General features: G+C 37.7%; 1 protein-coding gene across 20 annotated transcripts in view; it reads left to right on the top strand.

The window, feature by feature from the left end:
* The first annotated feature begins 10,197 nt into the window (after positions 1–10,197).
* The window catches only part of LOC107860730, a 21,686-nt gene continuing 7,722 nt past the window's right edge, over positions 10,198–24,161 (top strand). Inside the window, exons 1-14 of one of the 20 annotated variants that reach the window (XR_007052628.1) lie at positions 10,222–12,006; positions 12,097–12,457; positions 13,734–13,823; positions 14,724–14,846; positions 15,064–15,207; positions 17,055–17,095; positions 17,209–17,292; positions 17,403–17,494; positions 17,715–18,378; positions 18,479–18,557; positions 18,719–18,868; positions 20,875–21,470; positions 22,749–22,805; positions 23,166–23,819. Coding sequence is in view for 1 of the 20 variants with exons in the window: in XM_047407633.1 (XP_047263589.1) it covers positions 11,024–11,848 (825 nt within the window). In the remaining 19 variants the exon portion in view is untranslated. Of the gene's footprint in view, positions 12,007–12,096; positions 12,458–13,095; positions 14,932–15,063; positions 15,208–17,054; positions 17,096–17,208; positions 17,293–17,402; positions 17,495–17,714; positions 18,379–18,478; positions 18,558–18,718; positions 18,869–20,871; positions 21,486–22,748; positions 22,806–23,161; positions 23,820–24,161 lie in introns of those variants that run through there. The other 19 variants (XR_007052613.1, XR_007052621.1, XR_007052612.1 and 16 more) reach the window with 19 other exon arrangements.

Raw genomic sequence — 24,161 nt, 5'->3', positions numbered from 1 at the left:
ATCTGAATACATATCTTACTCTGTCTTAATTGGATGACTCATAAGAATGGGGACGTAACTTTAAAATTGAGGGACTTATAACACGCTAGAAGGCTCCTCTCAAGCCGCTTTGTGTAACTTCTAAAGCTTCTTGCTAGTAAATCTGAGACCATTATCTGGGAAAGAAGTGGAACTTATTGATTATGATATCTCAAGAATAATACATAGATAAGGACTTATATATTAACATTACGGATTCGGAAAAGGGATCTGAAAGCACAACTGACTTGGACTTAGAGCACTATTTAGATGAACATGGATGAAGTTCTTCAAAGTTCATAACTTAAAAGCATTAAGGAGGTATCTTTTGAGCCTACGCACAATCCCATAAATATCTGTGGGGACTATCTGAGACAGATTTATTTTCTAAGATTTAAGCTTGGTTGTTTCTGTTATCTCAAAAATAATGCAGATATGGTCTAGATAGAGCAAGATGAGAATCTGTATAGCTTCTTAGAGGACCTTTCTATAGCACAATCTGAGACTCGAAAGAAGGAAAATATTTTCTAAATGCTCTGTATCCTCTCGAAGAAAAGTACAGAAGTCTCTCTACCATTCCGCAAGACTCTACTAGACACGACATCACAGACACCCTAGGACACTTGAACCTTATGCGCTCTGATACCAAGTTTGTAACGCCTTGAAAGTAGGTCCCGAGACGTCACATGGTGCTTAGGGTCACAAGTGATCCCAAGCTAATCCTTCTACTGTCATAACTCACAAGCAACTGAATAAAATACATAAATCTGAACAAGATCAACAGAAACATTAAACTCTTCTGAACTTGATCAATACAAATCTGAATTTACAAGATTACAAAACTGCTTTTACAAGAAAACTGACATTAAATACATTAACACTACTGATTGTCTATGAAGCTTCTACTAGTACTGACTATAGGTAGTCGGGTCATGAATCCCAACTATCCCAACTCAATAGGACTGAATAAAGAAAATAAAATATTTCTCAAACTGTATAACTGACTCAAGCCCTTGAATCAAAAGGACTAATTACCTGCCGACTGAAAGCTGCAAACTGACTGAATATGGTCTGTGTGCTATTTACCTACATTATGAAACAATGTAGCACATAAACATATATGTGGATCAGTTGTAAAACTCCGCAAAGTTTCTTCGCCATTAAACCCTTCAAAGCGAGTCAAAAGAAGCTTTATACTTAGAATTTTAGCTAAGTGTTCAATACTTAGTTTATTTTTGAACCTTCGAACTTCGATGAATTATTTCGCGACCTTCCCGACCTCCGTTTCTTAATTTTTTTATTGATACGCGATGGGGAAAGTCAAGGGTACATATCGGGTAAGTTTTGAAATTTTTAGACGGGCTTAACGGCATGTTTGGCATGCCAAACCAGTAACTAAAGGCGCTAATCCCGCGCCGCCCAGCTTAGACCCTCGGTCTAAGAAGGGTGCCGCCCTGGTTAGACCCATGGTCTAAGCAAGGCCCTGCCCCGGCTAGACCCAGGGTCTAAGCTGGGCGCCTGTAAGACCCCGCAAAGTTCCCTCGTCATTAAAGCCTTTAAAGCGAGTCGATGAAGCCTTACACTTAGAATGTTAGCTAAGTGTTCAACACTTGTTTATTTTTGAGCCTCCAAACTTCGGAGAATTATTTCGTGACCTTCCTGATCTCCGATTTTTTATTTTCAAGTTGCGTTGTGATGGGTCAAATCAAGAGTACGCCTCGAGTGAGTTTCAGAATTTTTAGACGAGCTTAAGGTCGTGTTTAGGTTGGAAAAAAAGTAGCAAAAGGTGTTAAGAGTGCACCTCCCAGGTCCCTCCCCTGCTCTAAGAGGGGTGCCTCCCCGATTCTCCTCGGCTCTATCCAAGGCGCCGCCCTGAGTTCTTCAAGGGTCTGAGAAGGGTGCCGCCCTGATACTCCCCTTGGTTCATTTTTTTTAGCTCCTAGCACATTTCATTAAGATTAAAGTGGGAAATTCCCAACCCCCCTTCACCTTTAACACGACATTACACCCCCAAAATACCATATTATTCATACTTTCATCAAAAACCACCAAGAATATAGCTTAGGGTTTCTACCCAAACTTCAAGAGAACTCCAAATTCGCTCGTAGCTTTTTGAAACTTTTCAAGTTTTGGAATCCCCTTTCCGAGGGCTACAAGAAGCACCCATTAATTGCACGGATAGAGTTCCAAGAACAAGATTTCATTCAAAGCTTCAAATTCAAGGTATGTGGGGTTTGAGCAAGAACACTCCTTTCGTTCTTGTACCCAAAGTTTTGATTTTTATTAATGAATTTCATGTATTTGCAAGTGGGTTTATACCCAAATTACGTTATTATGAATTTATGAGATTATAAGTTGTTCAAAGCTTGATATGCATGATTATTCACTATCTTATGTCTTGAATTGAAAATTTATACTATGAGTTGCATATTACTACCATGAATTGATGTTTCCAAATATTTTTGGGATAAGTGTCAAGATTTAAGCTTTACTACAAAAGTTTGATCATTTGAGTATATTGATATTTGAGCTTGAGAGTCAAGAATAAATTTGATGTTTTCTTGAAGTTATTGACATTCACATGATTTAATGAGCAAGTACATTTGATATTGAGAAATATTTCTTTGATCCCAAGTTGAGTTAGGAATCCACATTTACTTATGATTTAAAGCTAAGAGAAATATGATTTGGTCTTCATTATAGACCCTTGAGTTATTTTGAGGTGGATTTCCGAAAGAGTTTTGAGCTTAAGTATGGGAGTAGTAATTAACACCGAGTTTTGCTTGATTCCAAGGTCTCATGCTCCAGAACTACGAGCCACCGTAGGATTTGGTTTAGTCCAAGTGGATTAAGCTGGTGATCACTAAAAGTTAAAGATTCTACTCCGATGGCAAGGATAGAACAGCTTTCCCCAACATGGGCAAGACGTTGGACTCTATTTAATCTCATATGGTTTATGTTGGTTAGAAGAAACTCCCGAGTCCCCAAAGTCTCCTAAGTTCATACGAGTCAAAAGGTTTTCCCCAAGTCTTGAAGTTTCTAAAACTCTAAGTCCTTAAGTTTTCAAAGAAGTTTTATTCTCCTTAAGGTAAAAGTATGAGTTTGAAAGTGTTGTCAGAGATCCCTTTAGTTTACAAGTTTTAAAAGTAAGAGGATAATACAAACTTCATAAGTTAGGTATAATGACTCAAGAGATTTACATTATATGCTTCATAGTTCATGATTTATGAGACTTATATTTCAGACTTATTCAAGCCAAGTGAGTCATTCATATTTACATGCATGATTTTATAAAGAATGTTGATATTGTTTTATGTAATGCATACATCCCCATATACTCAGTACATCCTCAAAGAACTAATCCACATATATGTCTATGAGCTACATTATCTCATAATGTAGGTACAAGTTGTAGCACACATACCATATTCAGATAGTTCGCAGTTTTCAATCAGCAGGTGATGAGTCCTCTTAATTCAAGGGCTTGAGCAGATACCCAGTTTGAGCAATTCTTTATTTTCTTATTTCAATCGTGTTGATTTGGGGTAATTGGGAGTCATGATCCGGCTACCTATAGTCAATACTAGTAGAGGATTCATAGACAGTCAGTAGAAGTTGATGTATTTAGTTTCGGTTTTGTTGAAAATGCAGAGTTGTAATCTTGTAAATTCAGTTTTTTATTGAGTAGATTCATAAAAGAGTTATCTTCCGCATTATTCTTTTAGATTTATGAATTTTATTCAGTTGCTTATGAGTTATGCCAGTAGAAAGGTTAGCTTGGGGTCACTTGTGATCCTAAGCACTGTGTGACGTCTCTGGACCCGTTTTGAGGTGCTACAGTGCCGCCTTGGGTATCCCCTCTAGGAAAAAATCTCAGCCTTTTCTCTGACTCATTAAAGGTAAATTTGGTATTTTCCAATCCTTTTTCATCTCTAACACAGGATTTAATCCCTAAAACACCAAAATACAAGTTATTTCATCCAAATTCACCAAGAACTCATCCTAGGGTTTCAACCTAAAACCCAAGAGAACTCTAAATTCAACCGTGGGTTTTCAATAATTCTTCGACATTTAGAATCCCCATTGCGAGGGCTACAAAAAGCACCCACTAATTTTACTAATAGCATCCCGAAAAGCAAGCGTCCTTAATTTAGGTATGTGGGGTTTGAACAAGAACAACCCTTTCGTTATTGTGCCCAAAATTAGATTTTTGTTTCAAAAACTACGAGATTTTAAGTCTTCTTATGAAATTGAGGTTGAATTTATACCTTATGTTTTTGTTCATGATATTCTAATATTTTCAATGCTTTAGAAGTTGAAATAAATGATAATATTGATATTATTGTGCTATAAACTGAAATTTTCAGACTTCCAAATGAATTATGCATGTTTATGACATAAAGTATAAATTTTTTTGATGCTTGATCATGATTATGACATACGGGTCACTAAGCCCCATCTTAGAATGTGATTTTGAGAATTGTTGTGCTACGTGCACCTTATGATTAGATGTTTTTGAAGTAATTTAGAAGGATTTGACCTTTTGGTCACAATAGAGTTGAAATCCACTATAAAGGGGATTTTCTTGAGACTTTGAGCATAAGATTGTGAGTAGTATTTAGCACCGAGATGGGCATGTTACTACGATTTCATACCCTAGAACTACGTGCCACTGTAGGTTGAGATATTTACCTCCACTATACGTGGATAACTGAGATAGTGATCACGGAGATAGATTGTTCTATTCCGATTGCAAGGGTAGAACAACCCTAACCTTACGGGAATAGTTGTGGGACATCATGGATGCTCACATGATGTACATGTCAGTTAGAAGAACCTTCCAAGTAGAAGTTCCCTAATCTTAAAATATTTTTTCGAGATAAAATATTTACTAAGAAAATTAAAGTTCCAAACTTCTTCAAGATTACATGATTTGAGAACAAAGACTGAATACAGACTTTAGAACTAAGTGTAATGGCTTATGGAATTCAAATTATATGTTTTACTATTCAATACTTTGTATTTTCAGATTTCAGAGGATTCAAGCTATGTGAGCCATTTACATTTAGCATTGCATGATTTTATAACATATGATGATATTGTTTTACATATTGCATGCACCCCCATATACTTAGTACATCCTCAAAGTACTAATCCACATGTACATCTGTGTTTCGTATTTCTTCGTATTTCATTATGATCATGATATGACAGTACTATTATATTGCTTTATTCGTCTCTAAGTAAGCTTTATATGTAGTAGCAGGCTCAAAGGGATTAGCTTGGGGCTACTTGTAGCCTTAAGCACCATGTGACGCTCCGGGATGAGATTCTGGGGCGTTGCAAACTTGGTATCAAAGACTTAGGTTTAGAGAGTCCTAGGAGTCTGACAAGCTGCGTTACGTAGAGCCTTGATCATCAGTGAGTAGCGCGCCACATCTATGAGCAAGAGGCTACGGGATGTTTTAGGAAAAGTCATATCTTTGTTTCAGAGTCAATCGTACCTACAATTGTATCTATCTGCTATTAATTCGTGCTCTTTTATAAAGGGCAACCCGGTGCACTAAAGCTACCGCTATACGCGATGTCCGGAGAAGGGCCCCACCACAAGGGTGTATCGTACGCAGCCTTACCTTGCATTTCTGCAAGAGGCTATTTCCAAGGCTTGAACCCGTGACCTTTTGGTCACAAGGAAGCAACTTTACCCGCAGAAACAATAACAAGACACCTCAACCTATTGATCCCCTGAATGAGAATGTGTCTCATACTGAGTTTCGAGTAGTTTTTCAGGCGTTAGCCCAAGCAGTCACTGCAAATGTTCAGGCTAATAATCAGGCTGCAGTTCCATATCAGCAGGGAAGTAATTTAGCTGCAGCCAGGATTCATGATTTCATTAGGATGAATCCATCGGAGTTCTATGCGTCTAAGGCAGGTGAGGACCCATAGTTGTCTCTTGAGGAGGTGAGGAAAATCGCCCAATTGATGCATGTTACTAAAGATAAAAGTATAGAACTAGCCTCTTGCAGGCTGAAAGATATTGCTTATAACTGGGTTGTTGCGTGGAGAAAGAATAGAGGGGAGGATGTTGCTCCTATGACTTGGAAGGTGTTCCAAGATGCATTCTTGGATAAGTTCTTTCCGTTAGAGATAAGGGAAGCGAAGGTGGAGGAATTTATGAACCTAAGTCAAGGCTCCATGATTGTAAAGAAGTATTGCCTTAAGTTTAATCAGTTAGCTAAGTATGTTCCTGACTTGATAGCTGACACCAAGTCTAGTATGAGCAAGTTCGTGACTGATGTGTCTGGATTGGTGCTGAAAGAGTGTAGAACGACTATGATAAATAGGGATATGGATCTTTCCAAATTGATGACGCATGCTCAGTAGATTAAGGCAGATAAGATAAGGGAGAGAGATAGAGTGAGGGAAAATAAGAGGTCTAGATCAGAGCAACATGAGTGTCACACCCCAAAATCCCATCGGGCAGAACTAGCACTCGAAGCCGAGAAGGCCCGGGAGAACCCGTTCAGATACCTGTACTTTCACTTACATGTCACCAAAAATTTGGACAGCACTTCGTTGTATATAGAAGGGTCTAATTACCTGTATCAGCACAACACGCACAAATATATATATATATATATATAAATATAATACTTGGCCGTCGGGGCCACCACATATACAAATATAACATCACTATAAAAACTTCCATGACTTTACCCTTTCTTATGTCCACAAAGCCTCTAGGATATACATGACATAACTAGGGTCGGGACAAACCTCCGTCCACACATGACTCCTGTACAATAACAAAACATAAGGGACCGACTCGGAAAGATCCGAAGCAAACTGGAGCTCACCAACAATAGCTGTATGACCTGGCTCGTATCTATGTTGTGAATGAGCTGAAGCACCTGTGCCTGCAGCATGAAATGCAGGTCCCCGTGAGGGACGTCAGTACGAAATATGTACTGAGTATGTAAAGCTGTAAATAATCATATGTGATATGGGGGATCAAGAAAATCAGACGCAAGTGAATAAATCATAATAGAAGTGAACCACACTTCATAAACACTTTTAGGATCATGTACATTATCATTAATCTGAATTGGGTTCTTGAATTCAAACACATTTGTGGAACGGTATACATTCGTTCATTTCATTCTTTACAATTATCATTCGCCATTACCTCCTCCTCCCGAACCTCCAACCACCTAACAATAATCAATACGGTACCGTACTGGGACCATTAGGCTACCCCCAGTACATATCAACTGTAATCATATCAAATATCGGGATCGGCCCATGCTAGGCTTAAGCCCCTGAGCTACCACCCACACGTATATCAAGTAACACACATAAAAGATCTTTCCAATAACTTAGTTCAAAAGCTTTTGAGATTATTACATTAGTGTTCATGCCAATATAGTACCTTTGGAATAATGATACATCAATAGGAACCAAGTAATAGACTTTCTATACAATAACGATGTAATAAAGACTCATTGGTACATCAACAATGTATTTCGGAATCATCAATATCACAACAATGAAGTAGGAGCCTTTTGGTATATCAATGAAACATTTTGACACTTTATAAAATGGAAACAACTTCGTTAGTCATGTAGAACAATACATGTTTTTGGACAACCTCGGAATCTTACTTGATGGAACATTGGTGTTTTCATGCCAAAGAACATCATTAGAGTACGCTTTACATACCTCGTTGTAGATTCGGATACCAATTCAACACAACTTCCCGCCTTTACAAATCACTTATCTACAATGAAATGTTTGGCATCTAGTATTAGCAACCAACACCACAATTCTCTTCCATAATTCCATACAAACCAATATTTGCAAAGTATTCCAAAAACCAACTTGAACAATAGGTTTATGTGTATATATATATAATCATCATTTTAATACCACATCATCACACCAAATCCCTTCACAATTCAACATAATCCAACCATGCACAAGAATAATCCAACATCATTTTCAATCATCTTTCAACAACAATCAAATAACATACTTCTTATGCTCACATGCATATATATATACATATCCATATAAATAACACCAATATAATTTACATCCTTACCATAAAATGGCCCTTTTGATTTCGAAGTCCTGTTGGCACAAATAAGGGGTGCTTCTCGAAGCCCTCGAGACGGTGAACAAAACTACGGAATCAATTTAGATTTTCTACGGTTGAATCACAAGATAATTGGAGTTGAACTTAGGCTAGGGTTTCTTATTCTTCAATAATTTGGATGATAAATGATGGATATGAGGCTAAGTATATGTATATAATGACCAATTTTCGTCCATGAGGTGATGGAAAATGACCATATTGCCCTTAAAATTTAAGTAAATCCGAATCTGTCCATGGTGGACTGTTTTGATAGGCTAAAGTAAATCGACCATAACTCTTTGCTCCGATAATGGATTTGGGTGAAACCAATTGCATTAGAAAGAAGACTCTCGGGGCTTCTCATCGATATATAGCAGCTCACACAGTTCATTTTTTACAAGGAGTTATGATCGTTTAAAGTCGGCCCAAAAATCTGTTTGGCTGCAGTACTTTTGTGTGCGGAAAATTTCTGCACATTTACTGTTCATTGCATCCACCGTTTTCAAGTTTCGAACATGCTCTTTTATATCCGATACTCATCTGTTTTCAAAAATCTTTATATCGTTGGAAAGCTAACTCAATAAACTTCGCATAGAAACTTCGACGAGCAAATTCCGGTATAAATAAAGTCAATTCCTATACACATATAATCAAACTATACACTTGAAACCATCTCAAAATAATCAATACTCATACTTAAACTCATATATACCTAACTTATGATCAATACATATACTCCAACACATATAACCATGGCTAATGCACGTAATTAAGTACGGGGTGTTACAATGAGTATGGTTAGACTAGATCCCATGGAGGGAACCGCCCTCAGTTTCGGAGTCGTTCGTCTATGCCAGCGCCTTTGTCAGCTAATGCTAAGCCTTCTATGTCCAGATCTCAGGGCAGTGAGTGGAAAGCCTAATCGTCCCCCGTGCGCCAAGTGTGGTAAAGATCGTTCAAAGTTGTTCACATTGGCCAAGACTTATGCCATGCTAAACGTAACCTTTCAATCTGTCCCCTGTCACTTGTATTCAACCTGACATAGTTAAACCAAAAATCATTAAAGTCGACTTGTCTAAGCCTACAAGCTTTGAGATCTCACGATACCTAGACATTGATTCCTCGGTAGCTTATCAAGAATGTTGTTTTCGTTGGCTATTTAAAACAAAATTTCATATCGATGAATTTTTGGAACGATTTAAAGCTTGCTTGGTTGCTAAATGATATAATCAAATTGAGGATGTTGATTTTGAGGATACATTTAGAGAAGGTGTCAAGGTTGTCACTGTTCGGACCATTTCATTGTTTTTCTGCTCTTCACAAACTAACAAGATTGTCCATATTCACAATCCATCCTTAGTTCTTGGCATCTTTCTTGAGTTTTGAAAAAATGATAGAATGGTGAGCTAAAGTAGAGAGATTTTAGCACAAGAGAATAGTAACTGACTCAACTGCCCCTTTTTATCATGGATAAAGAGAAGTTTTAATCTTTCATTTAGATTGTCCAATGAATGTTCATGTGGAGTATAATTTGATTGAGGGGGATGGGATAATCTAATTAAATAAAACTTCCTGTTTAATTTTTTTTAGCCTCTCTCAATCTAAGCAAAATATTGAAATGTTACTGGCCAGTCTTTCAGATTATGGGTTATTTTCAATTTTCGTCACATTCTATTATTTTTTCAGATAATGGGTTATTTTCAATTTTCGTCACATCCTATTATTTTGTTGTACCTGTTATAGCTTTCACAATCACTTAGCAATATAACTAAGCATATGATATTAGAAGGAAAAAGTGCTTGAATTACCTCTTAGAGTCAAAAACTTATGAGTCATAGTTTTGCGATGATCATATTTCAAGTAAATGAATAGCAACTTATCCAATGTTGTGATTTGAAAAATTAAAAGATTCACAAGATACAATAGCAGAGAAGATAAAAACAAATAGACCAGCACAGTAATTAGAGGCCAAACCCATCGACAGCTCTCTAAGCTTGGCACCATCTTTCACTTTGACACCTCAAGTGGACGATGTTCACTTTTAACACCTCAAGTAGCCATAAAGAGTGTCATTTTGGCACCTTTTGCTGAATCAGCAAAAATCGTGTGCTACACGCATTGAAAACGCGTTTGAGGGGTTTTTTGTGGAGTATTTTCATAATTTTTCATCTTTAAATTTTTTTAGAATTATTGAAAATCTCTATTGCGGTATGGACTGCGTACATTTTACCTTCGCCAAACCTCACTTTGTGGGAGAACACTGGGTTTGTTGTTGTTGGTGTTGTCTATTGTCAAATCAGCAATAATTGGTCCAATGAACTAATGACACGTGTTTTATTGACCTAATAATTACAAAAAAAACCCTCACATTGTCTTCTCCACACAACCTTTCTTTAGCTTAACTTCCATTAATGGAGATTGAATGTTTCAACAATCAACGAAACACACTAACACACTAACAAAATTAACAAATACTACTACACAACAACAACTTCACGAATTCACCTCCTCCATATTTACACCTTCAATTCCCACTAACAGTTCCTTCTCCATGAACAACTAAGTGGTTGACAAATATGCAAATGGAGAATCATTCATCTATAAATATTACCAAAAGAAAATAATTTGTAGAAAAAAAGAACTGACTCTTGCCTCTTCCCTATTATATATATAGGAGACAATCTGTTTTTACTTCTTCTTTAACATTTGCACATTTACCACCATTTGCATTATCAAAAGAAAATAATTTGTAGAGAAAAAGAACTGAGTCTTGCCTCCCTCCCTATTATATATATAGGATAGGGAATCTTTTTTTACTTCTTTTTCAACCATTTGAACAATCACTTACCACCATTTGCACAATCACTTACCATGGCTGTTCCAATACTTCTTCTACAAGTAGTCTCTGTTTCCATAGTACAGCAAGTACCGCAAGTTGCAGCAGAAGTACAGCAAGTACCGCAAGTTGCAGCAGATATAGCGCCAAGAATTCTTTTCCGAATCAATGGTGTGCACCGAGAAAAGTTGTTGCATTTAGTTCGTCACGTAAGAACGTTGAGGATCATTAATGGTGGAGGAGCACCCCAAGCGGATGGAGATGCCGGTGGAGGGGATGGAAATGCACAACAAGGTGGAGACAATAGAGTTTTACTTCTTGACATTGAATCCGTCTCAGAATATCTTCAGCCTCTTCAGCCTCTTCAGCCACCAGAGAACAACTTCCTGTATCTGCTTGCGGAGAATCAAATTGTTTACAACCAATTGAGGGGTCTTGATGGAGCCGCGAAAACTATTCATCTTTTTGTTCGACAAGGCAATGAAGAAATTAGGGGGGCAACACTATGGAGTAAATCACAAGATATTATCTTTAAAATTGGCCTGCCTATTGCCTTAGGAATCGGACTGTTTCAAATGTCTACGGCTATAAAATCACAGGCACAGATCACAGGGCGTGCACCAGCAATTGGAGACGGAAACAATGCTGCCGCTGGAGACAGCGATGATTTTACACCGCTTATCGAGAAATTAAAAAAGCAGATCAAGAAAGATGATTTTCAGAAAAAGAATTTCGAAGATGCCCGTAAGCACGCTGTTCAAAAGGTAACAGCAGCAGTACTGAATGTCATGGGTGCTTGTCTCTGTGCTTTATACAACGGTCTCATAGGTAAGGTCTTCCCGGCGGCAGATCCTAACTAATCCTAATCAGCAGCTATAAGGATTTTTCTTTCAAACATTCTACATTGGGGATTATTTCAAGATTCAATGGCAAGATTGGGGTTTATATTCTTTCAAGATCAAGATTTAACAATGGCTAGAACGGGGTTTAGAAGATTTGGGGTTTCTAATTCTTTCAGGTGTCGTGTCAATATACGGGTGGCAATATTGCTGATTATAGTTGTCAATATGTTGCTCTAGCTTCCCCTTACTATCTTCCCTTCTTTCAGGTGTCGTGTCAATATACGGGTGGCAATATTGCTGATTATAGTTGTCAATATGTTGCTCTAGCTTCCCCTTACTATCTTCCCCTTACGAGGGAAGCCTTTTGTACAAAAATCTCGATTTTCTGTAATGAAAAAGTTGTTTGCACAATTTGATTCAATTTGTTAGATATTTTTACTTTGTAATTTATTTATTTAACATATTTTTTATTTATTTTTCGACTATACGGACAATCAAGGGCAAAACAGTAACTTCACAGTAATAAAAAATCCCTCATCGTCTTCAATTCTCCTTCACCGTCTTCAAAAATTGTCTTCAAAAATTAGTCCATTCCAATTCTCCTTCATCGTCTTCAAAAATTGTTAGGTAACGGTTCAGTTTCTCTGTTTTTAAGTCTGTTCATTTTTGCTTAAATTGTGTGTTCTTTTAAGCCTGTTCATTTTTGCTTGTTGTATGAAAATTGGGTGTATATCTATGATTTTTTTTCTTAAATTGAATATATGTGTGCATATACATATATCTGCATGAGTTTCCATTTTTTGGGCTTTATTATGGGTAGTCCTTCTTTATTCTGCTTTCCAAATCTGTTTCCTTTATTTACGTATCTCCTCTCGTGTGTGGGGTGGGGTGGGGGGGTGGGGGGGTTTCAAAAAAATTTCAAGTGATGGAAGTTTAATTAGTTGATTTTGCAAAATGGGAGTGTTTGATTACACTGTTGATTCCACTTCTCGATTCAAAGTTTTTGCAATTCTCTCTTCAAAATTTCCTTGCGATTGCATGTTATCTTCAAATTGATCAGTAACTGTTCAAGAATTTTGTGTTTTTTTAAGTCGGTTCGTGTTTGCCTCTTTTTTGCTCCATTTAGTAACTGTTAGGAAAACTGAATGTATATCTTTGTTTTTACTTAAGTTGTTAATACCATTTTGTGTGCCAATTATGATTAGTCCTTTTTCTGTTTTGCTTTCCATAATCTGTTTTCTTAATTTGTATATATCTGTATCTAGAATCTCTGAGACGAAGCTGCTGATTTGGGTTTCTTTTCGATTTCAATAATTTTCCAAGCGTTGGAAATTTCTGTTAAGTTTAATTAGTTGATTTACCAAAATGGGAGTGTTCAATTTCACTGTGATTCCGATTCTAGATGACGACCGACATCCTCCTTCCTCCAGCTCTTCAAAATATTGCTAATGTTTTCTTCTCCTTTCTGTTTTGTTATAGTTCTCTTGATGGGTCGAATTTGGTGTGATGGTTGTTTACTCCAAGTGTGATTGGAAACAACCTCTCTATCTTCATAGGTAGGGGTGTAAGGCTGCATACACACCACCCCCGTCTAACCATTTGTGGGATTACATTGGTTGTGGCGTTATTAGAAATAGCCTCTCCACCTCCTTCACAGGGTAGGGGTAAAGACTGCGTTTGGTTATGTTGTTAGTTTAGTCCAAGTGTTTTAGTCTGTTCACTTTCTTTTGCTTTCCAAAATCTGTTTTTTTGTGCATTGATTGTATTTCTTCCATGAAGATAAGAGTGTATGTACTATTTGAGTAGCATTTGTGTTTTAATTAGTTCATTTTGGCTTCTTCTCTGTGCTTTTTTAACTGTCTGGAAATTTGAGCGCATATTTCTTTCTAATTGCCATTTTCAGCCGTCTAAATTACAATTAGATCCCAGAAAGGTAGGTATAAGGTCAGTATACACCCGACTTTCTCAGACCCAACTTGTGGGAGTATACCTGGTATGTTGTTGAAGCTTACAATTAGTTCATTTTTTCTTTTCAAAAACTGGTTTTACTGTGTATTGATTGTAACTCTTCATTGAAGATAAGGGTGGATGTAGTATTTGAGTAGCATTTATCTGTGAATCATTTTTCTTTTAGAAAAGTATGTTTATATTGTTATTGTGTTCCCTGTCGCATAGTTCTACTCTTGTTCCATTTCATTTTATATGACATTATATGACTTGATACATAATTTAAAGAAAAAAAGGAAAAATTTAAGTGCATATTGGAAGTACATTAGACATGTCGTCTTAAATATGATATTTATATGCCTATAAGAACACGGCATTAAGCGGAAAATAAGAAGTTCAAACTAACATTATTTTAGGATCAAACTTAAAAGGGGATAGTAATGGAAAAGAGGATACAATAACTGGCACTGCTACTGATTTAAGATCTTGAAATGGGTATAACTCTGTTTTTACTGTTCGGAAAATTGGGTATACTTCTCTCTTCTTTTTTCTGCTTCGTAAGTTGTATATTTGAGTAGCATTTGTGGCTGGACCATTTAAGTTGGATTTCGAAATGTATATTTATCTTGTAATAGCAAAACACTGTCGCAAAAGACTACTCCTGTTCCATTCAATTGACGTGACGTTATTTGACTCAACCTGTAGTTTAAAAGCCAAAAATGAAAACTTACTAAAAGTACTCTAGACTTGCCTATATGCCTATGAGAGTTTTTGATAAAACGCAGTCAAATTTGTAGACGCTTAATATATATTCTGCGACATTGGCTTCATATTATTGATATAGTCATCTATGTAATTATTAGCTTGGATTAATACCTACTGATTTAGAGGTTTTCTATCTATTCGAAGGAAAGATGATTTTTCCCTCCCTTCCTTTCAAATGTAGGTTCAGCACGCTGATTGGACTGGTATTAGCCTGTTTGTAGAAAGATAATAAGTTTGTCTGCTGGGGAAAACATAGTGTCCTGTCCTAAATGGGCATGAAATACTTAACAGAACTCCAAAATCTGTAAGAAAATGGCTGAGCTTCTTTGCTTCAATATTTTTTTTGGTTGACTTCTGCACCGAAGGCATGATGGGATTTGAAAGTTCAAGTCAAGTTTCCTTTACGCTCTTCTTTTTGAATTCCATACAAGTCCACTCTGTGATGAAAATGTTCCCAGTGTTGCCTGAATGGCTTAAACATCGAGCTCCTACTCATTTCTCAAATTTTATTAATTTGACAGCATTTGGTGCGGTTGCGATGGGATGAATTGAACCCCGATGAGCGAAGAAACTTTGCAAGTGTAGCTGTTGATTTGATGTCTGAAATTACAAATTCCAGTGAAGAATAGGCTTTCAAAAGTCAGACGTCAGCTCTTGTTGCCGAGGTATTTCTGCTGTTTCTTTCTCTTTTTATTTTTGTTTAAGATTTGATCACTTCCTCCAGTTTACTACTGTATTTAATGCAAGTGCAATGAAATGATTTATCTATGATGTACTTATAATGGTTCACACATGACAATGAATCACTCTAAAAATGAAAAATTGAACAAAAATACAAGAGGGGACTTTCAAAGTAGTCAAATTCATGATGTTCGTGTCTTGGCAAGCACATCGTTTACTTTAGTAAGGAAAGAATGGTCTTCAGAAATACCACTGTGCAAGCCTACTAGATACTGCAGGTTACATTATGATAACTCTGCATTTAGCTCTTAGCTTTTTATCCTCAGTTAAGCTACCCAAATAGCTGAGATTCTTTTCGGCTTACCTTTCTTCACAGTGTTCAGCCAAAGGCATTGTTCACTAATGGCTTCATTCAGAATTTGACACAAATTTACAAAGTTACACTTTCAAATTTCTATTGTTCAAGGAAAGGGAGAAAGACTGGTAATTAGCTTTTGGCTTTAGTACAGAAGTGAATAAATAAGGTTTTTAGGGCTCCACTATGCCCTCTCCCCCACTTTGCACTCATGATATCCTTTTCCAGAAGATTTGAGCCAGCCTGTCTGTAGAAAGATAATAAGACTAGCTGCGGGGGAAAACATAGTGTCCTGTCCTATATGGGCATGAAATACTTAACAGAACCCAAAAATCTGTAAGAAAATGGCTGAGCTTCTTTGCTTTACATTGAATACTTAAAAAAGCTTGAGGAATTGCTAGCAAATCGATTCATTCTGAATCACAATCGGCATCTGATGACTCTCCTTCTTTCAAAGAACTGAGAGACTCTTGAGGTAACTGCCTGTGATAATGCTGCACCACCAACGCCAATGCTGTAGTTGAAAATTCTGGCGATGTCAATAAGTTCCCCAAGGATCCTAATTCAGGGCAGTCACTTTTTTAATCCTATCCTACAACTACTTGTCCCTCGGGCATTCTGCCAACCAGAAACAGATTGCAGAGATTGTACTTGCGAATTGCTTCTATTGTCCCTCGAGCATCTTTCACGATCCTCTCCTCATATTTGATATATCCATCTATAGATGATTTTTCTTCACATCGGCTAGGAATTCTTCATCATCACATTGAGCCTCGGGGATAGAGCTGTCATTCATTTACACCTTGACACTTGTCCCGTTAACCTCAGGATCCACTATGAACTGGACCACCACCAAACTAATGCCAGGGTGCTCAGCGATGCGCACACCATAAGCAAGTGCTTCGCGATCATCATGGCCCGCAAAGAACAAGGCAGTTACCGAAAAGTCAACATTACTTGAGGATACATGAGAAGCTCCACCGAGACCCCGGTCTACTAATATGCCAACTGAACATGGAGCATGGTGAACAACTCTCCTGTTCACACGCCTAAGATCAGTTCGTGTTGTTTCCAAATGTCCATCAAGTCTTGGGTGCTTATGGAATGGGAGAATTATCATTGCAACCCTTTTTCTCTCTGCACTAGCGACTATGTCCTCATACATGCTGCTCATAGGTTCGATTGCAGGTATTGTTGATTTGCTGAAATTCCACTGCCTTCCCCATTCTGCTTATCCTTTTGTCTTCCTTCGTCTTTTTCGTCGTCTGTCATTTCTGTTGAGGCTCTGGTAGATAGATAAAAGCAACTTAAAAAAAGGAATGACACCTTAACACCTTTGCTAACAGCATGCACTTGCAATAAGCAATTCAGTTCCAATTCATCTGAGCATTCATTCTTGCCCTGTACGTTTTGATGTCTAAGCTCTGCATCAATTTTGATGTTGGTGTTTTATTTTGATTCTTTTCTTATTTCTAGGATTGGTGGAACGGAGAACTTCTTCCACTGTTCCAAATGCAGTAAGTCTCAGTTGTCCCTTTGTTTATCATATACTCCCATCCTATGCATGCACTCCACTCCATTCGGTTCTGAAATTTCTTTTCTCTCGCTGACTGATGGTTGTGTGGTACAGGATATTGTTATTCAGTTCTCTTGAAGAATGGTCACCCTTGTGTTGAGGGGGCAATGCAATCATGACTGTCCTGTTTGTTTTGAGGTATGGATTGCGCAATAAAACTTGTCTTCAGTTTATTTTACCCTCATTTAAACCTTTTCTGTGATCAGCATTTTGTTCCAACCGAATGAATTGGGAATGGTTATATGCAGTATCTCTTTGAGTCGGTAAATGATATAACAGTCATGCCCTGTGGACACACTATTCATAAGAACTTCTTCAAGGAGATGCAGGAACACTACCAGTAAGTTAGTGCTATTTTTAATTGTTCTTTATTTTCCATATGTGAGGGTTGCCCATACGACTGAACCGAACTTTATATTTGCAACATATACGCTCGTCCTCTCTGCTCTAAGTCAGTATGTGATATGTCAAAGGTGTGGGAGAAATTTGGAATGCTCTTAGTGCTGCGTCAATGTGCCGTATGAGCGTTAAAAAGTAACTGAAATTTGTGATAATTGCAGGTTTTTGGATCCTTTCTAATGATTGTGGAATTACCTCAGAAGTGCAATTTCACTTTGTGGCCCAGAAGTGTCCATGTTGCAGAGCTTACAACACCCGCTAAACAAGCGGCGGATAGAGGGATCAAATATCAAAAGTCGATCTGGCTTTTATGTAGCTGGGAGAGCTTCGGGTTGGGGGGAAGTAGGTGGGGGTGCCTTTGGTTTGTTAGTATAGGGTAATACTGTGTGGGTGTCTCATTTCTATTGTGTCATCTTGTTTCATGCTTTATTATGAATTTGCTTATTATTCTTTGTCCTGAGCCGGGGGTCTATCGAAAACAGTCTTGCTACCTCTCCGGAGGTAGTGGTATGGACAGTGTAGACCCCACTGGGTTTGTTGTTGTTGTTGTTGATCTGGACTTGTGGAGTGGTAATTCTGAGTGGGAAAGAGAAAGGGTTCTGATACGATCTTGCTTGTAGGTCTTGTGAGGTTATTGTGTTTTCGCGTTCTTTGTTTTATTTTCATTGTTACCTGTAGTATGCGTGGCTAGCCTAAGATTGAATGCCCTGATTATTTGTTCGGTGTTGGCTCAGAGTGTTGTTGGCATGTCTGATGTCTGTAGCTTGCTTGTAAAAATGTTGCAAGTCAGGTGGCCATATGAAGACACATCAGATGCTGTAGCAGGTATAAATAGCCCTATGAGTTCTTTCTTTTATATTAGTTTATTGCATTCTTTAGGGCCTTTGATAGTGTTGATTTAACTGTCAGTGTATGCTATATTTAGGTTGTATTCTGCAAGTGGATAACCCCTCAGATTTTAGGTATTGTCACGCAAACCTCAGTGTATCATTGGCCAATTGATGGTAAGACATTTTCCCTTTTTCTGTGATAATGTTTACCAACTTTTCTTTCTCCCGTTTGAGTGTATAAAGGTCCTTTTTGGTGTATTCCTTTTTCTGGCCATTCCTTTTTTAAGTGATGGTTGGTTGTCTGTCCTTAAGATGAATTTATTGTCTTTATTCAGGCGATACTGAGCCTATAAAGATGTTTGATAGAACAACCAATCTAGCCAATAATCAAATAACCAATTATCGGTGTGATCCTTCAGGGAAATGGTTGGGTTTGATCGGTATTGCCCTTGGGTTTGATCGGTATTGTCCCTGGTTCTCCGGAGGTATGTAATGTTGTTAAACCTATGCCATAAATGTTAGTTTTGATGTTTTATTTTGGGAGCAGATTTTATTTCTATCATTAAACCCCTTCACTAAGTATAATCGGCGAGGGAAAGCTTGTGAGGTTTTGACGGTTGTTTTACATTTTATTATGTAATGTTTTACTGTTCCTCTATCTACCCTCATTTATTTTTGTTTTTAATATGCTAATTGTTGGTGGTTTTCAATCTATGTATTGTAAAAGGAATATTGCATGTACCCTGGGAACTTCCACTTGCCTGAAAGGAAAAAATAGTTAAGTTGTTATGTAATGACAAGCGAAAAGTTCAGATATGATGTTTAAGAAAAGAAACACGAATAGTTAAGTTATTATGTAGATGACAGGCGAAAAGTTCAGATATGATGTTTAAGAAAGGAAACACGACAAGTTAGGATCATGTTTACAGATCGTCTCCTCCGGACGTAACCACATTATGGGAATACACTGGGTATATTGTTGTATTCTAAGTAAAATTATCTTTCCATTTATAGCATTTCAGCTCTTATTCACTTTTTTGACACACTTCGTATTATTTAGACTTTGATAAGAAAAATTGATTTATATATATATATATATCCTCAGTAACTTTTATCACTATCACTGCTGAGATTTATTATAGAACTATGAACTTTTTGTTCAAGTGACAGGGACAGTGAAGAAAAGGATTCAGTTGAAGTAGAAAGGAAACATAGGAACACTTTTAAGAATTAGACCAATATTACTTAGCTTGGAAAATTACATTAAATTAAAGTAGTGTGTATATATGCAGGGAAGTCCGTACAACAGTTCAAAGTCTATCTTCTCCTAAAACTAGATTTTTTACTTTTTGTAAGAGTTCATAGTAGAAACTTTTAGGTTATCTTCAAAGCCGTAGATCTAGAGGTGAAATTCAAGAGCAACTTATTAAGAGAAGAGAAAGGTTGATTTTGTAAAAAATATCAATTGGATAGGCATATTGTGCAGTAAAAGGCCACATCAATGGGTGACAATATTAGACCTTAAAAGCTTTTAATTAGAGGTTCAATAGCAAAAGAAATTTGGAACCTCTCCTGCCCTAGCATTGGAGACATTGGAATCAACAGTTTTCATGAACAAATCTCGGATGAAATCGGACATCTGAGACATTTAAAATACTTGTCTTTGCAAAAAATCACTACGCTTCCTGATCTTTAGTAGGCGTTTGACCATAAAAATTAAAAAATTTTGAAGTTAAGAGTTGAAGTTGGAGTTGGAGTTGTGTTTGGCCATGTGTTTTTGAAAGACTTTCAAGGCTTCCTGCTTTATATCTGTTGGTTTTGTTGTGGATATTCTTTTGTACGCTTGTGTTTTGTACTCCCAGATATTTCTTGTAGATCTTATTATTGCAGGTTCTGTAGTGTGTGCATCATGGATAGGTGAGTTCTTCTGCATAAGCTATCTATCATCTCTGCATCTATCTGCAGTACAGTTTCAATGTGGCAAGTTGAGCTTGTAATGTGATCGTCATTCTCAACTGATAGCACAGATGGCAGCTGCAGGCTGCAGCATATCATGTTCAATTGATAGATCTCCTATAATTCAATTTACCTTACTCCCACTAATACTGTTTTTGATGATCCTTGTACTTTTTGGTTCACTAACTATCAATTGTACGCATGTTCTATGCTCTTCGATGTAATCTAAAAAATTGGACACTCATTAATCATTATTTTTATGAAGGAGCCTATTTTTGCCAGTTCTCAGTGCAACCTTTTTCTGTAGACCTTTATTGCAAAACTTGGGTGAGATTTGTATATCCCTAGGATGATGTAACATTAATCAGCTCTTTAGCTTCATGAGGAGATCTTTCTTTTGGCTATGCTAGCATTATAGTTTTTCATTTCCCTGATTTTAGCCTTCATAAATTCTATGAATTTGCTTCTGTTTTTTTCTCTCCTTAGCCTGCATTGGTTCCACTTTCCCTTAGTGATGAACTGGCTTTTGTAGCAGGCATTCCGTGCTCACTGAGCTCACCGTTGTTCAGTCCTGAGAAGATGCTGGAAAAGAGGCAGCTGCTAAGAAATTTTGTGAGGAAAGAAATGGGGTTGACAGACAATGATGTGCTTGTTATGTCCTTGAGTAGCATAAACCCTGGAAAGGGTCAGTTTCTGCTTCTTGAATCTAGACGTTTGCTGATTGAGGGAGCTCCTCCTCTAAATGGATCTGATGTTAAAAGACAAGATTGTCACAAAAGGGCATTGCTTCATAATTGGAAACAATTTGGTGAATGGAAAAAAGAATCATCCACCTTGTCAAACAACCCAAACACAAGTGTTGCAGCTACCCCAGCTTTTCAATAAGGGGGTTAACTATAAAGCTGGAATTGGAAATGATAAAGAGGAACTCGAAAGCTTTTCGCCCTAACTGAAAGGAGGCAGGGAGAAAAGCTTAAAGTGCTTATCGGGTCGGATACAAGAGCAATAAGGTGCCTTATGTTAAAAGCGCTTCTCAACTTTCTAAATCAGCATTCTAACTTGTCAAACACGGTACTGTGAACTCCATCAACCACTTGTGTCGCTGCACTTTATGCTGCTGCAGATGCTTAGGTAATGAATTCTCAGGTTAGCCTTTACAACTGTATTTAACTCAATTATTGCTGAGTTCAGCAAATGTACAGTGTCAATGCTTCTGGGAAGTATTAATACTATTATATAAGAGTCTGATGGGGAAGTTTTAGTAAGTCAGATCAGAGGGGGAAAAGTGAGAATGTAGATAAAGTAAAATAGACAGATATGAGAGAGTAGGTGCTTCTTATGATGTCATGCTCTGTGCAGATCTAAATTATTTTCATGGTTTGTGATATTTCAGATTGAAAAATGAAAGTATCGTAAGGTTGAGCTACCTCTTGCGAAGATTTCTCAATGAATGAATATCCTACTCAGCAATGTGAAATTGGTTTCAGTAATAAGTACCAAGTTGACGCATTTTAGCAACTAGCAAGTACAAATTATGGGTCTCCCAATGAAATTGGGAGCCTTTGTTAGCTGGCTTGCTTGTATCTGTTTATTAACTAATAATTAATTCAACTTGGTTTTATATGAGGAACCATGCTAAAATCATGACTTTAAGAGAATTTATAAGCGTCAATTCGAAGTGCGAGGAAGAGGTTTAACCTTGAGCATGGAAGTTGGTCTGCTCGTCTTTTGGTGTAACCTGGATACTAGAAGAGATGTGAGGACTCAATCCCTTTCTCAAAGAAAACTGATCAATCTTGTATGTGTTTTTTTAAAAAATAAATCGGTGGGGGTGGATTACGGTAGTCTATGAATTGGCATTGCAATTGAATTGTTCTGCTGGGTAAAAGTCAGGGAAAGCAGTCCCTCAGCTTCTCCTTCATGCTTAATCTCATTAGTAGCTTACATATGTAGGGAGCACGGGGGATATATTAGTCTGGTAGAAATAAGGATTCTAACCTTTCTAAAAAAAAATATGGATTCTAAAGTTTTATGCTGTTGAATGAGACCATACTGTGCAACAGTGATTAATAATAAATGAAATAAGAGCCTAAACTACATCTCGTTCAAACATAATGGTTAGTTTCTGGGGAAAATTGTTCACTCGGCTGATATTGGTCCCCATGGTTCTTTTCGTGAGTAATGGCATTTTCTTGAGTAATGTTCTTTTTTATTTTTGAGAAAAATTCTAATTAATATCATAAGTGGAATGGGAAAGGAGAAGGGAAATACATTATGAAGATCTGAACTTAGTTACTTAAATGAGTTATACCCAGCACTCGTGTAAGTTTCTTCTGACACTTAGTTGCTTAGTTTCATTTGGTAGTTAGTACCTGTTTATCCTGAGTAATGGTGGTTTACTTTTTGCAGGGACTTGGAGAAACATTTGGGAGAGTAACTATTGAAGCAATGGCATTTGATCTTCCTGTAAGATTCTCAATTCCGTACTGCCAATTGTATAATATGCATGTACTTTTGCATGCCATTGAAGCAGCAGTCATGCTTGAGATCAATTAGTTTTTTCTTTTAAATACCCTTGATAGTCACCCCAACCTTCACTTATAAATAGTAGTAAAATAAAGTAAAAAGCAATATGCATATGTAACCCCAACCTTCACTTATAAATAGTAGTAAAATAAAGTAAAAAGCAATATGCATATGTAACCATTTTATTGCACCATAAATTACTATTACTATATATAAGTAAAGGTTGGGGTGACTACCAAAGGTATTTTGGTAATTTTAGTTACCCAACCTTCACTTACATAATCGATTGTTGGAAGTCAGGAATTTGCCTCTGATTTGGTGAAGAATTCTGATGAGGCCACTTCCAAGAGCGAAGATGAAAATACTGAAACTAATAACACCGGTTTAGTTTCTAAGTCGTCATCTTCTGTCGAGGAAAAATCTTTGGCGGAGTCCAATGTGCCCAAGGTTACTGTGGCTAGGGGGAAAAAGAAGAAGACTTATATAAGAAGGCAGATGCTGCTGGTGCGACTTCTGATCTTTATATGGCGTATAAAGGTCCAGAGAAAAAGGAAGAACTTACACAATCTATCGAAACCAGTGAAAGCGATAACTCAAAGCCTCTATCTGCCGATGTGCCTCAAGAAGATCTTATATCAACTAAAGAAGGTTAGTGAGGTTAAAGCAGAGCCAGATGATTGGGAGGATGCTGAATGCATCTACTCCTGAACTAGAAGCTGCTCCAGGACATGGAAAGAAAGTCGATGGTGAAGAAGGTGAAGGTGCGACTACAAAGAAATATTCAAGAGATTTCTTACTTAAATTTGCAGAGCAATGCATTGATATTCACGAGGGTTTTAATGTTGCTCCTGATATAGCTGATATTTTGATAATTGCTAGCTACAGTGTTTGGTTGGTAACTGACCTTTGTTTTTAATGGTAGTATTTTTGGAAATTTAATTACAGTTTGTGCTCTCCCGTCGGTTTCTCCCTACCCCCTCTCTCTCTCCCAACGGCTCTCTCCCCCTCTATCTCTCTCCCTACCCTCTCTCCACCCCCAGCTTACCGGCCTCCGGTCCCCGGCGCCGTCGCTGACCTTCGGCCCCGACCCGATCCGGCCGCCGGCTTCGACCTACGGTCGCCGGCGCTGACCAGATCGTCGGCGACGACCTCCGGTCGCCGGCTCTCCCTCTCTCTCTCTCTCTCCCTACCCCTTCTCCATCCCAAGCGCACCGGCCCCGGTCCCCGGCGCCGTCGCTGAACGTCGGAGCCGACCAGATCCGACCGCCGGCTCCGACCTTCGGTCCCCGGCGCTGA

Source organism: Capsicum annuum, chromosome 2 (assembly GCF_002878395.1).
Source record: "Capsicum annuum cultivar UCD-10X-F1 chromosome 2, UCD10Xv1.1, whole genome shotgun sequence".
Lineage (NCBI taxonomy): Eukaryota > Viridiplantae > Streptophyta > Magnoliopsida > Solanales > Solanaceae > Capsicum > Capsicum annuum.
Note: the sequence above shows the minus strand (reverse complement) of the source record. Positions and strands in the feature narration are given on the sequence as shown.